We start from the raw sequence: 15,690 nt of genomic DNA, 5'->3' as shown, positions 1-15,690 counted from the left end.
AACTGACCAGTGCATACGGGCAGAAGTTCAAACATTGAACATTGTTGGGGATTCTGAAAAATTAAAAGGGGCTGCAAGATGAAGTAAGGAGCAACCCTCGGCAGCCAGCAGTAAGCACCTTTCTAAACGGTGAATGGACGCATCAGCGGGATTATTGAGGGTGAGGTTGTTCTTGCCCTGTCTTGCAGGGTGCAATGAATTGAAAATTCCTGTGATGCTTTTTGAAATTTGTGAAATATGTCCTCCATGCAGCTTCCCAAGTGATGGCAAATGATTAGAAGTTTCACATGCATACCTCCTCTTTGGAACCTCTGGAAGTTGGTCCCTCTGTCCTCCGCTCCGGCCAGCTGGCAGTGTGTTGGAATCGTATAACATCGGATCACACGCTTGCCTCTGCCGGGGCGTGCTGCTGCTGCCATACAATCCTTCTAGTGTCCGCTGCCTGACTGGGGCAGTATCGTACAACCCTTCAACGGGCCGCTGCCGTAACTGCAGACGCGAGGAGTACAGTTCTTCTTCACCCGTCTGCAATGATGAATGAGGGGAATTAGTGTTAATCTAGCGAAATGTCACGTGACACTTTCCCATAGCCCTGATAATGGGACATGATAAATAATCTGATCCCACCAGTCTAAATCCTGGTAGAATGTCAGCAACTCATTATTGTGGATCATTTCTCACCGTGTCATTAGTCTACAAATTTTACAACCATCTGAATTTGTGTCGGGCTTAAAAAGTGAGATCTGCTGCTTACTAGAAGAGACTGCAAGAGATAAATTTACTTTCTTATGCTAAATTCACTGTGGTCATTCAGTTATGAGAGAAGACACACATAAGCATAAATATACACTTTTTAGTTTCACTTTAGTGTGACTGGAATATGAATTCTCACCTACTGAAATTATAATGTGCATTTGCATTCTAGCAATCTAATGAATTCAATGATCCATTATTCTATCAGTTTGAGGTTGATCCATCCATGCTCTGTACTCCTCTGGATGCTGTAAACTGATATCTCAGTTGTACCTAGTGGGTAATATGGATTTCCTATTGCAAAACAGATTATTTCTCAAAACAGCTTACTTTTCTTACGTTTTATTTATATGTCTTTTTTACCTCTATGTTACAATAACAAGTACCAAGACAAACATATTTCGTGACCAAGACAGAATGATGCTTCCTGCCTTTGATATGGAAGAAAGGTCTCCATTTTTGAATGTGAACAGAATGTTTTCACTCGTGGGAGAACGAGAATTGGGCTTTATTGTTTAAAAATACGGTGTCACCCGTTTTAAACAGAGATAAACATTTCCCTCAAGAGTCATGAGTTTTTTTGCAGTAAAAGGCAATGGAATATTTTCTAGGTGGCAGTAGACATATTTTTGATAACTTGTGGGAGGGAGCAGGTGGGGTAAAAGGTTTCTTGAGCTGATGATCAGATCATCGAATATCTTATTTAATGACCAAACAAGGTCGAGGGGTTGTGTGGTCTATTTCTGCTTCAACATGTATGTCCTTATGTATGTTCGTATGGAAATGGACCTTCTATCCTTCCCAATCGTGCAGCCCAGATCACGTGTAAAGGATAAGGCTGAAGCATTTGCAACCATCTTCTGCTAGATATGTTGCTTAGATAATTCATCTTGTTGTTATTCTCACTGCAACTCACTGTTACTGGAACTTGTAGCCAACTCAATTTTAGTCTGTGTCATATCAGGAATGTCAGATTTTCTACCTAAATATTATAATTGATCAGGCAGCTAAAGTTTAATCATATTACACGATAACTCGGGAGTAAATGAGTCTCAGAGAATAACAACAGTGGGAGAGCTATTACTAGGCAATAGCTTGTTCAATGTTGATTTGCTCTCACTGAAGAATGATTTTTGCTCATTTGTCTCTTTGTCAATTCGTTCATTACTTATTGTACCTCAGGTATATTAGTTATTATTTTTGCATTGTCGAATCTTTGAAAAGTGCATGTTTGCCATCAATATTTCTCATGAATAAAACTCTTGGGTAGACCTGACAACATTGGCTGGTAGGGACTGGAGAATATCAGAGAAGGGATAAGATACCCACAACCAAGTCCAACTGGGCAGTGGCATGGTGGCGCAGTGGTAGAGTTACTGCCTTACAGCGCAGCGGGTGTTGGGTTCGATCCTGACTACGGGTGCTGTCTGCACGGGGTTTGTACGTTCCCCCCGTGACCTGCGTGGGTATTCTCCGAGACCTTTGGTTTCCTTCCACACTCCAAAGATGTACAGGTTTGTAGGGTAATTGGCTTGGTAAATGTAAAAAATGTCCCTAGTGTGTGTAGGATAGTGTTAATATGCAGGGATCACTGTTCGGCGCGGACCCGGTGGGCCGGAGAGTCTGTTTGCGCAGTATCTCTAAACTAAACTAAACTAAACTGGACTTTTATTCCATTGAAATTAATACAATGCAAATGTGTTGTTCTATAATAGCCACACAACTCTGCATCTCCTACTGGTGAGGGTGAAAATCTATTCCTTGATCCCCTTAATTTCCTGGCATTTTCCTTCATCACAGAGACAAAAGAATTTGAAATGCTACTGAATGAAAGTTGCTTTTTTACCTGGTTGTTTGACCTTGAAAATGCATACAAATATATGTGTGCTCTTAACAATCAACGCTTTAAGCAACGGGTTAAAGCTCGCACTCGTGAAAAGATTAGCGTTATGAAGAAAAACATTATTTACCCCTAAATGATTCACTTCACATTGGACTAGAAGAGCTGCTAATTCAATATCTTCATTGTAACCATTTTTAAGAGGAATTGCCCTGTAACCTGGAGAAAAAAAACAGAAAATAAGCATTTCTTAAACATATAAACTTCTGAACACTGGATTTTACATATCAATAGCTGTTAAACATATTTCACATTAAAATTCTTTGGAAGCTAGTTCTAAGTGAGTGTAATGGAAACAGAACATCATCGCACTCCAGCTCCTAAAAGATTTTAACATATTTTTCACGTGAAATTATTCAAATGGTAATGATGAGGTGAATTTGAAATCAGATTTTAAAGCTACTTTGCAAAAAGAATGATACATGGTGGTAAAATGACAGCATACACTCATGTCTGGGGTAACTGTGGATATTGAGGGTAGATGACCAAATGTTAGGCCCCGACCACGGGTGAACATCAAAGAACATCAAAGTGGAGGATGACTGAACTTTGGTGCCTTCCCTCACAGTGGGAAACTTTGATTCCGCTGTGTGGGGATGTTTATGTTAAAGACTATCGTGTTCTGTGTTCTTTTATTATTCGTATGGCTGTATGGTGACCCCAAATTTCACTGTATCAATTGGTGCATGTGACAATAAATGTCTCTTGAATCTTGTTACCTCACAATCCTAGCGCCTGTCTCAACAATCCTCTTAGAAATCTGAGATATTAGCACATGTGAATTTACAGTCCTGTATTCCGTGGCACATTATTCTCACGAACAGCACCAATAAAGATGCAAGTTCTTGATCAAAGGAATCCCGGGTTGTCTCTGGAAATGTTACTTCCACGGGGAACATGGTTGAAATGAATAACAAAACTGTAAATGTAAATTACTGGGCTTAGCTGCAGTGGAGATGTTAAAATATTTGTTCAATGCTAGGCCATCCCAGACATAGTCAGAAGAAGGGTCCTGACCCAAAAACGTCACCAAAACATGTCCTCCAGAGATGCTGACTGACGCTGAGTTACTCCAGCAGTTGGTGTCCCACGCAAGATACCAGCATCTGCAGTTCATAAGTTCTAGGAGCACAATTAGGCCATTCAGCCCATTGCCTACTCTGCCAGCCAATCGTGACTGATCTATCTTTCCCTTTCAAACCCATTCTCCTGCCATTGCCCTATAACCCCTAACACCTGTACGAATCAAGAATCTGTCAATCTCCGCCTTAAAAATATCCATTGTCTTGGCTTCTACAGCCTTCTGTGGCAATGAATTCCACAGATTCAATTCCTTCTCATCTCCTTTCTATAGATACGTTCTTTTATTCTGAGGCTATGGTCTCTCGTCCTAGACTCTCCCACAAGTGGTGGAAACATTCTCTTCATGCTCACTCTATCCAGGCCTTTCACTATTCGGTAAGTTTCAATGAGGATCCCCCTCATCCTTCTAAACTCCAGCGAGTACGGTGCCTTCAAGCCAGTGCCTTCAAACCTTATCATATGTTAACTCAATCATTCCTGGGTTCATTCTCGTAAACCTCCTCTGAACCCTCTCCTATGTCAGCACATCCTTCCTCAGATAAGGGGCCCAGAAGTGCTTACAACACTCCAAATGCGGTCTGACCAGTGCCTTATGAAGCCTCAGCATCATATTCTTGTTTTTGTATTATTTTTAGTTTTAGATTTAGAGCCACAGTGTGGAAACAGGCTCTTTGTCCTTCCATGTCTGTGGCGACCAACAACACACTTGTTCTATCCTACACTCTAGGGACAATATACAGAAGCCAATTAACCTACAATCCTGTACGTCTTGGAACGTGGGAGGAAACTGGAGCCCCGGAGAAAACCCACGCAGTCACAGGGAGAATGTGCATTCTCAGTGCAGACAGTCGGGATCGAACCCTGGTCTCCGGCGCTGAAAGACAACAACTTTACCACTCTGGCGCCCATGAGACTCAACGATGTTGCAATGAACCTGGAGTCACATGTAGGTCAGACCAGGGAAGCACGGCAGATTTTCATTCTTCAAAGGTATTATTAAAGGAGATAAGCCACCATTACTGGTAACCAGCTGTTTTTTTTATTCATGTTCTTGAATTTAAATCCCTTAGCTGGTAGGGTGGGATTAAATTTATCAAACGCCATCACAGACCATCAATCTAGTCATCTAGATTCCCAACCCGGTGACAAAATGACTATACCCTAGTGACTGGCCATCACTGTCACAGGCTCTGTTAATTAAAAACATTACTAATCATTAATTAGATAAGTATATGCAATAAAGATAAATGGTCCTTTTTAAAGATGACAAATAAGATTAGATTTTTCATACTTGCATACTTGCAAGAGATGATTTATAGATAGCCATAAAATGGTGCAGATGTTTCATAGCTTATTTTATATTAAACATTCTGATACCTAAATTAAATTTATGTTTGCCATACTGGAGGCTGTGGCAAGTCTATGTATAGTCAGATTTAAATTGTGATATTGCAAACATTAACTCACATATAGAAAACAAAAAATGTTAACTGTCTGTGGAGGTTTGTTCCTTATGAATATACATGAACCTTTACTAAATCCAATTAAAATAGAGGACAAACTGGAACTATACTCGGTTTATATATCATTCCAAATGTGGGGGAAGGAACTGCAGATGCTGGTTTACACCAAAGATAGACACAAAAGCTGGAGTAACTCAGCGATTCGGGCTGCATCTCTGGAGAAAAGGAGTAGGTGACGTTTCGGGTCTGAAGAAGGGTCTCGACACAAAACCTCACCTATTCCTTTTCTCTATAGATGCTGCCTTACTGCAGCATGAGAGCTGAGTGACTCCAGCTTTTTGTGTCTATATACTGTATCTTTCTAATATCAGGAGGAACATTTCAATGAAACCTCAAATCATCCTTCAGTCACACATTGCTCCTAAATCATTTCATTATGACCCAGAGCTAAAAGCGAGAAAAGACCAGGACATGTCAGGACTGGCAACAGATGACCGCAGGCAAGGTGACCTGACCACTTTCCATGGATGCTACCTGATCTGCTGAGTGTTTCCAGCATTCAGGAAGAATGTTGTCTTTGGTCACTAGTGTTATACATGTGTGCAAGCAATAGCCACCAGATGGACATTCCTACACATGTTCGGATCCGTAATTAAAGGGCGATTATCCATTCCAAGAATCGTGGTACACACATGGGAAGCATTTGGCTTCTAGAAATTAATTACACATTTACCAAACTTATTTTTCTGCTAGAATGAACCTAGCATGTCCCTGCCTTTGTAATCGGCTAAACACATTTACAGGATAATGCTGAACTTAAAATATCTTTTACCACAATATTCAGATCTGTCAAACTAACCCGTTTTGATTCCTTTGATGGGGAAAGTGGCATGAGCCAAGAAGTTTGGATCACTGAACATGTCCTCTTCATACACACCAAATCGGAGAAAAGCTAAAGAGGGATCTTGGATGATAAATTCCTTATGTTGCTCTTCAGTTGCCCCTGACCACACCGGATTAAGGCCATTATCATCTGGAATACAAATAGGTAAATGATTTAAATCATTTGAAAAGCATAACATTCTTTATCCACAACATAAAGCATTCCTGCCTCTATTTATACATAACAGTGTCATCATTTTCAAATAGTTGAACATTTAAAGGTATGAATATAACATAATAAAGTAATAATAGAACAATATATTGTGTAAAGAATAGCTGTTTTCCACCAATTAAAAAAATGGCTTTTTACTAAGATGCAGATCTGGGAACCTGGAAATTGCATTCCTTTACTATTATTATTTCAAATCACAGTGGGATGTTTATATGATTATATATCATTTTATCGACTGACCGGTGTATTTCTCCTTTTGCATTCTTAGTATTAAGAGAATTGTGTCCTGACCATCTAAGTAAAGACCTCATTTGATGCAGCATACAGTGCCCTCCATAATGTCTTGGACAAAGACCCATCATTTATTTATTTGCCCCTGTACTCCACAATTTGAGATTTGTAATAGAAAAAAATCACATGTGGTTAAAATATACATTGTCAGATTTTAATAAAGGCCATTTTTATACATTTTGGTTTCACCATGTAGAGGTTACAGCTGTGTTTATACATAGTACCCCCATTTCAGGGCACCATAATGTTTGGGACACATGCCTTCACAGGTATTATTAATTGCTCAGGCGTGTTTAAATGCCCCCTTAATGCAGGTATAAGAGAGCTCTCAGCAACTTGTCTTTCCTCCAGACTTTCCATCACCTTTGGAAACTTTTATTGCTGTTTATCAACATGAGGACCAAAGTTGTGCCAATGAAAGTCAAAGAAGCCATTATGAGACTGAGAAACAAGAATAAAACTGTTAGAGACATCAGCCAAATCTTAGGCTTCCCAAAAACAACTCTTTGGAACAACATTAAGAAGCAAGAGGACAGGTGAGTTTACTAATCGCAAAGGGACTGGCAGGCCAAGGAAGACCTCCATAGCTGATGACAGAAGAATTATTTCTATAATAAAGAAAAATCCCCAAACACCTGTCCGACAGATCAGAAACACACTTCGGGTGTGGAGTTGTCAATGGTCACTGTCCGCAGAAGACTTCATGAACAGAAATACAGAGGCTACACTGCAAGATGCAAGCCACTGGTTAGCTGCAAATATAGGATGGGCAGGATACATCTTGCAAAGAAGTACTCAAAAGAGCAACTACATTTCTGGAAAAAGGTCTTGTGGACAGATGAGACAAAGATTAACTTATATCAGAGTGATGGCAAGAGCAAAGTATGGAGGAGAGAAGCAACTGCCCAAGATCCAAAGCATACCACCTCATCTGTGAAACACGGTGGTGGGGGTGTTATGGCCTGGCCATGTATGGCTGCTGAAGGTACTGGCTCACTTATCTTCCTTGATGATACAACTGCTGATGGTAGTATAATTAATTCTGAAGTGTATACACACATCCTATCTGCTCAAGTTCAAACAAATGCCTTAAAACTCATTGGCCGGCGGTTCATTCTACAGAAAGACAATGATCCCAAACATACTGCTAAAGCAACAAAGGAGATTTTCAAAGCTAAAAAATGCTCAATTCTTGAGTGGCCAAGTCAATCACCCGATCGTAACCCAATTGTGCCTTTTATATGTTGAAGAGTAAACTGAAGGGGACTAGCCCCCAAAACAAGCATAAACTAAAGATGGCTGCAATACAGGCCTATCAGGGCATCACCAGAGAAGACACCCAGCAACTGGTGATGTCCAGAAATCGCAGACTTCAAGCAGTCATTGCATGCAAAGGATATGCACCAAAATTCTAAACATGACTACTTGCATTGACATTGACATTACTGTGTCCCAAACATTATGGTGCCCCGAAATGGGGGGACTATGTATGGGGGGACTGCTGTAATCTCGACATGGTGAAACCAAAATGTATAAAAATGGCCTTTAATAATATCTGACAATGTGTATTTTAATCACATTATTTTTTTCTATTATAAATCTCAAATTGTGGAGTACAGAGGCAAATAAATAAATGATGGGTCTTTGTCCCAAACATCATGGGGGGCACTGTATAAGGTGGAGTTTCCAGTTTGTACTTATCCGATCTAAATTTAGGTGTTCGACACAAAATGCTGGTATAACTCAGCGGGACAGCGAGCATTTATGGAGAGAAGGAATGAGTGATGTTTCAGGTCGAGACCCTTCTTCAGACTGAGTCAGGGGAGAGGGAGACTAGAAATATGAAAGGGTAAGGTGTGAAAATGACAGATCAAAGCAGATGCTGATCAAGGAAATGTAGAATGGTTCATTGTTAGCTGAGGAGAAGGTAAGAACAAGGCATAAAGATCTTTGTTTACGTAGTAGTTCGGGATGCCACAACCTGGAAACACACCAAGGGTTGGTACGGCCAGTTTCCCTTGAGGTGAGGCTAATGACTACTATTGAAAGGTTTGCGTATGAAGACAATGGAGTAGGGAGCAGGGTACAGTAGGTTTTAACACTGCTGTTGAATTGTCCACATATACTCAAGACCAATAGAATTAAGTACTACAAAGCTGCCAAGGCCAGAAGAAATGAGGTGCTGAGAAATAGTCACACAACTACAGGTGTGGAAACAGGCCATTCAGCCCACCTTATGCACGCCAACCAAGATGGCATTCTGGGCTAGTCCCATTTACCTGCATTTACTACGTATACCTGCAAACTCTTCCTATCCATAAATCTCTCCAAATGTCTTAATAACGTCCACATCTACAGTTTCCTCTGGCAGCTAATTCCAGATATTTCATATTCCTTAGCCTTCCTTCTCAACTGATCTAGATCCTGCTATAAATTTACATATCATTGAAACAATTGACATATTAAATAAAAAGATCAAGGGGGACTAAATATTGAATTGTAGATTCTGAAGTATTTGTATTTAAGATATATTTTTAGGAATAGGTGTGATTAGTGTGTCTATTACGGTGAGAACGGCCAGGGACATCGGGCCTCCGTAGAGGCAATTGCGGTGGCCTCAATAGGCCTGACTTTGGGGTGAACATGGGGTGGGGACTGGACATTGTGCCTTCCTCCACAGTGCTATCCACTGTGGGGGGATGATTTTTTTGTCTAATTGTAGTCCTGTAGGTCTGTGTCCAAGATGGCTGCCGTGAAGAGAGCGTGGACGCTGGCGCGCTTTGGCTGCCGCTGCTCTCTCTTCACACTGTGTTTTTGATTTTCTGTTTTTGGATTGAATTCTGTTTTTAATTTGTGTCTCTGTGATGTCTTTTTTTACTTGTTCTATTCCGATTATATATTTTTATTCCGATTACTATGTAAGGTGTCCTTGAGATGTCTGAAAGGCGCCCATTAAATAAAATTTATTATTATTATTATTATTATACTCACACCTAGCAGAGTTTCTATCCTGATCTGCGGTGCCATCTGTGTGGAGTTTGCATGTTCTCCCTATGTTTTCAGTGGGTGCTCCAATTTCCACCCACATCCCAATGTTGGTGAGTTAAATGTTCACTGTGAATTGCCCCTAGTGTGCACGAGTGGTAGAATATTGAGGGAGTTGATCAGAATGTGGGCAGAATTTAACAAAGGGATGAATGTAGTATTAGTGTAATTGTGTGGCTGATGGTCAGTACAGACAGTGTGCTGAAGGAGCTGTTTCTCTCCATCACTCTATAATGTGGCTGCACGTTGCCTTGGTGGTAGAGTTGCAGCCATTATAGCGCCAGGTTCGATCCCGACTACAGGTGTTGTCTGTGCGGAATTTTACCTTCTCCCCGTGACGGCGTGGGTTTTCCCGGGTGCTCCAGTTTCCTCCCACACTCCAAAGATGTATAGAAACTTGCAAATTTTGGTAATAACTTGTAATTTGTCCCTGGTGTTTGGGATAGTGTTAATGCACAGGGATTGCTGGTCGGCGTGGACTCAGTGGGCCGAAGGGCCTGTTTTTGCGCTATATCTCTAAACTAAACTTAAAGGTGATTATATACATGCTGGCGGACACACACATGCGCACACACACACACACACACACACACATGCGCACACACACACACACACACACACACACACACACACACACACACACACACACACACACACACACACACACACACACACACACACACACACACACACACACACACACACACACACACACACACACACACACACACACACACACACACACACACACACACACACACACACACACACACTTACTTATCACCGCTGTCTTGAACTTCTTGATCTCATTGTCATTCTCAGGCCCACACAGTTCCACTTCTACAAAAGGACAGACTAGACTCCTCCCAGGTTTGGGTAGATGACGGGCACCAAGTAGCTGGAAGGTTAATGAAAACAGTAAATGTAAGAATATTCAACAGGCATCACAGCGATTTATAACAGCAGGATAGGCCACAAAGATACAGGATTACTTTACAACTCTGTACAACAACCACAACTCAAAGTGCTGAAGGTAGGCAGTGGGTCAGACAGCATCTGTGGAATGCACAGGGAACATTTTGGGTTCAATCCTGACTACAGGTGCTGACTGTATGTAGATTGTACGTTCTTCCCATGACCTGATTGCAAGACTAATGGTAGCAGGGGCAAGAAAGCTGGAAAATAATGACCAAACTCATTTGTGATGTGGCACACTTCCTGCAGCAAATATCTGGAGCCAAAATAAAATGTTATTTCAATACATATCACACTCTGATACTTGAACTGTTATCATGTAACTTGATGACATTTGGTTAGGGTTTGGGAAGGCTATGTTTTGTTACCGTTGTGAACAGCAATTGCAATAGTCGTGGAATGAAAAGAGGATGTCCGGGCATTTTCTTTTTTTTTTTTTTTTTTTTTTTTTTTGTTTTGTTTATTTTATTAGAAGTTAATACAATACAAAACAATACAGTGGCACCTAATTTTAGGTGCCAACTATGTCATACCGTAATCCATTCTATGTACAACCTCTAGTTTTATGTTATGAGTAGGCAAGACAAGAAAAAGAAAACAATAGAAAGGGGAAAGAGTGGAAAAATAGATGGTAGAGAGTAGAAAAATGTGAAGTGTGGATATAAAAAATAAAAATAAAAAAATAAAATAAAAAAGAAAAGGTGGAAAGTAGAAATAGAAGAAAAGGCCCCTTAAAAGAGAATTTTTCAAATCTATATTCGGAGATGTAGATCTATCCACGTCATGAACTGAAATCAGCAATCCTTATGGTACCGCTGCATCACATGATTCCAAAAAGTCGATGAAAGGAGACCAACTCCTTAAGAATTGGTCATATTTATCTATTAGTCGGAGTCTCATTTCTTCAAGGCGTGCTATGATGGACATAGCACGCCTTGAAGAAATGAGACTCCGACTAATAGATAAATATGTCCGGGCATTTTCTGCGTGTAAGATTACACAAGTAGAACCCGCTCTGGGGCAAAATAATTGTCTGAAGAAAATGGGAGCATTCAAAACTTGCCATAGAACCAGAATGGTTGTAAACCTTGTGGTTAGACACAAAATGCTGGAGTAACTCAGCGGGTCAGGCAGCATGTCTAGAGGAAAAAAAACAGCTGATGTTTCGGGTTAAGACCCTTCTTCGGACTGAGAGTTAGAATGAGAGTAAACTTTGTATCACATTAAAACTCTCCATGAGTGACGTAATATCACAGTGCACAGCACTGCATTGTGCTAAAGATAGACACAAAATGCTGGAGTAACTCAGCGGGTCAGGCGGCATCTCCGGAGACCCTTCTTCGGATTCTCATTCTGACTTTCAGTATGAAGAAGGGTATTGACCCGAAACGTCACCTATTCCTTTTCTCCAGAGATATTGTCTGACCAGCTGAATTACTCCTCCAACTTTTTGTGTCTATCTTCGGTTATCCAGCCTGTGCAGTTCCTTCCTACACACTGCATTATGCTATTTGTCCCTTTCGCCCATTACTCCACTACACACTACATTGCCTCTCCACCTCTGTAAACTCCACTTTGACAATGCTCTAATAATTCTGTGTTCCTTCTAACGTTTTTCACATGAACATGGGACATCACACCTTCAGTGGCCCAGCCGCCGAAAGGACTCTCCCGACGCCGAGGCAAGACCACCCGGTGAGAACGGCCAGGGACATCGGGCCTCCGTAGAGGCAATTGCGGTGGCCTCAATAGGCCTGACTTTGGGGTGAACATGAGGTGGGGACTGGACATTGTGCCTTCCCCCACAGTGCTATCCACTGTGGGGGGATGATTTTTTTGTCTAATTGTAGCCCTGTAGGTCTGTGTCCAAGATGGCTGCCGTGAAGAGAGAGTGGACGCTGGCGCGCTTTGGCTGCCGCTGCTCTCTCTTCACACTGTGTTTTTGATTTTCTGTTTTTGGATTGAATTCTGTTTTTAATTTGTGTCTCTGTGATGTCTTTATTACTTGTTCTATTCCGATTATATGTTATTCCGATTACTATGTAAGGTGTCCTTGAGATGTCTGAAAGGCGCCCATTAAATAAAATTTATTAGATGTCCAGGCATAAACTCTCAGATTCCCTTCCTACACATCTTCAACTAAACTTCCAATCTATCCGCACAGCTCCTCCTTTGACTCAAAGGGAGACAAAAATGCTGGAGAAACTCTGCGGGTAAGGCAGCATCTACGGAGCGAAGGAATAGGTGAGGTTTCGGGTCGAGACCCTTCGTCAGACTGATGGACTTGTTTTGAATAATGTAGCTCGTAAGAAGTGCCTTGGAATATTTGCTAAGTTAAATGTTTAGTTCAATCGAAACATTCTGTTATTGTTGACACGTCGTTTCAAAAGGTAAGTGTATGAAAACCATAGGCTAATTTGCCATTTGGACAGTGAAATATGTTGATTGGAAAGTTCAGGATTGAAGCTTAGTGCAGAAGTATTCCACAATCCCCAGTAATATAAGATTTTTTAATTCACAAAAACACCCAAACCACTTTATGGGAACGTAATGAAATCAGGAAAAAATGTGGATATTCACAGGGAGTAAATAGGGCAGGATCAACATTTTAGACAGAGATTGGTATGAGCAAAATTGTTAAAATGGGACGAAAGTCAGGGAGCCAGATATCATGTTAACATAGTTAACATTTACAACAAAGTTTAGCTTTAATTTAGAGATACAGCACAGACACAGACCCTTCGGACCAACAGGTCCGCGCCAACCTGCGATGCCAACCTGCGATCCCGCACACTAACACTATCCTACACACACAATTTACAATTTTACTAAGCCAATTAGCCTACAAACCTGAATGTGTTTGGATTAGGAGCAAACCGGACCTCCCGGAGAAAACCCACGCAAGGCATGGCGAGAATGTACAAACTCCGTACAGACAACACCTGTAGTCAGGCATCAACCCGGGTCCTTGGCGCTGTATGGCAGTAACTCTAACACTGCGCCACCTTGCCGCACAGGTGGTACAGGGTGATATTCAGTGTGTACTGTTCATATTTAAGTGGTAAAAGTATATTGTACAAGTTCAAGATTACATTTGCCTGAACGATTTAAAAAAAAAAGTTAAATAATGTTTGATTTTTGCTGTTCAGTGATCAAAATGATTTGGCCGTCACTCTTGAAACTTAGAGGTTGGCCACATGAGAAACCATTTTCACCTCTCACAATATTTTCATTCCAGAAGTATTATAATTGTAAAGCAAATAACACAGTACATGTGGAATTAACTTCCTTACTTTTACTTTAATGGAATATGGTCGGTGTTTATTTGGATTGTCACTTCTCAAAGATTCAGGCTGTAGCAGATACCCAGTTTTTCCATTCATATTAAACATAGCTTGATTCAGCTGCATTGACCTATCTGTAACAAAATTGAAATAAATCAGGGCAATTTTAAGTACAGGTTGTTTTGCTTTTACGTACGTTTCCACAATGCAAATTTAATATAATATGTGTGATGCAATGGGCAACACTATTAGTTTTATGTGGACCTAACTTGTTAAAGTGCAATTTCGATCAGGAACGAGAGAACCACTTAGTTACTTTGGAAATTGGCAAGCAGAAAAAAAGCTGTCTTGGAAAAAAAATTCCATGTAGCATCCCCACAGTCAGGCACCAAAGAACACAGCTGCTACTTTCACTGCGGATGGCCAATGAAATTGTCTAGCTTCTATTGACACTTATGCAATCATTATTAAGCAATGTAACATATAACCTTTAGTAAAACACTCTTGACTCTCTCTTGACCACATGGCTCACCTTTTACGATCAAGAATGAGATGGTCTAGTATCAAAGGGATTGATTACTTCTGTGAGATAATTAAATGTCTCATTTGAAACCAGCACACAATTCTCATCAGTAATCCTGGATGCAACACATGAATCCAAAGAAGAATTCCATCTACCCTTGGGGAAACAATGACCAGAGTCCAATGGGAGACATGCTAATCCTGGATAATTTCATCATGTGTATTACAAAGGCTGTGAACTTCATGTAAGGTGGATTGGCAGGGACGGACAAGGGAAAGCTAACTCCAATGAAATCTCCTTCCAAGAGACTGCACGTCAAGTGTAGGAAGTAACTACAGATGCTGGCTAACACCGAAGATAGACACAAAATGCAGGAGTAACTCAGCGGGACAGGCAGCATCTCTGGAGAGAAGGAATGGGTGACGTTTCGGGTCGCGACTGTTCTTCAGACAAAACTGACGCTCTTATGGCCAATGAGGAATCATATGTCACTACTTCAACACTCTAAATGCAGGCACTGGTGCCTCTTAGAAAACATCATCATCCAAGCAAGGGACTGCAAGAATATCCACATAACCCATGCCACAACTGAAGCCAACAACTGTCGTGCTGACCCACCACCCAATCTATTTTGTCATATTTAGCAATCTGGACCAGCAGAAACGGGGACAGAGGATGATCATTGCTGAGGAGCTCAAAGATGTTGCAAATGTTCTAGACTGACATTCCACAGCAAGTCCCAACCTGACAAGTCCCAAGCTGCAGATAGACACAAAATGCTGGAGTAACTCAGCAGGACAGGCAGCATCTCTGTAGAGAAGGAATGGGTGATGTTTCGGGTTTAGATCATTCTTCAGATCCAAAACGTCACCCATTCCTTCTCTCCAGAGATGTTGCCTGTCCCACTGAGTTTCTCCAGCATTTTGTCTCTACCTTCAGTTTAAACCAGCATTTTCCTACACAAGTCCCAAGCTGCAGGTGCATCAGTGCATCTACAATACCTGCTCTGCCCTGAAGCCCACCTCAATGAGCATCTGTGGAAAAGTCTTGTTTTTTTTAGAAACCTAGAAAATTTACAATGCACAAGGCCATTCCGCCTATTCTGCCTATGATGCTCGAAAAAGAGTGGCACAGCCTAATCCCACCTCCAAAAGCTAGATCTTACTTTGCTCCTTGCCTCTGCACAACTCACTGTCCATCACAATTCTGGCATTCCCCCAGGCTGGCAAGAGTTGGGAAGGCTTCCTGAACTTTTATCA

General features: G+C 41.2%; 1 protein-coding gene across 1 annotated transcript in view; it reads right to left on the bottom strand.

Annotated features, from left to right (window-relative positions):
• plcg2 (phospholipase C gamma 2) overlaps positions 1 to 15,690 on the bottom strand; it is a 201,703-nt gene that overhangs the window by 3,838 nt on the left and 182,175 nt on the right. The window contains exons 27-31 of the mRNA XM_033035766.1: positions 13,918 to 14,042; positions 10,427 to 10,547; positions 6,059 to 6,232; positions 2,724 to 2,812; positions 296 to 525 (exon numbers count right to left, since the gene is read on the bottom strand). Of these exons, the coding sequence (XP_032891657.1) occupies positions 296 to 525; positions 2,724 to 2,812; positions 6,059 to 6,232; positions 10,427 to 10,547; positions 13,918 to 14,042 (739 nt within the window). The remainder of the gene's footprint in view (positions 1 to 295; positions 526 to 2,723; positions 2,813 to 6,058; positions 6,233 to 10,426; positions 10,548 to 13,917; positions 14,043 to 15,690) is intronic.

This window comes from Amblyraja radiata, chromosome 17 (assembly GCF_010909765.2).
Source record: "Amblyraja radiata isolate CabotCenter1 chromosome 17, sAmbRad1.1.pri, whole genome shotgun sequence".
Lineage (NCBI taxonomy): Eukaryota > Metazoa > Chordata > Chondrichthyes > Rajiformes > Rajidae > Amblyraja > Amblyraja radiata.
This window is presented reverse-complemented; position numbering and strand designations above follow the sequence as displayed.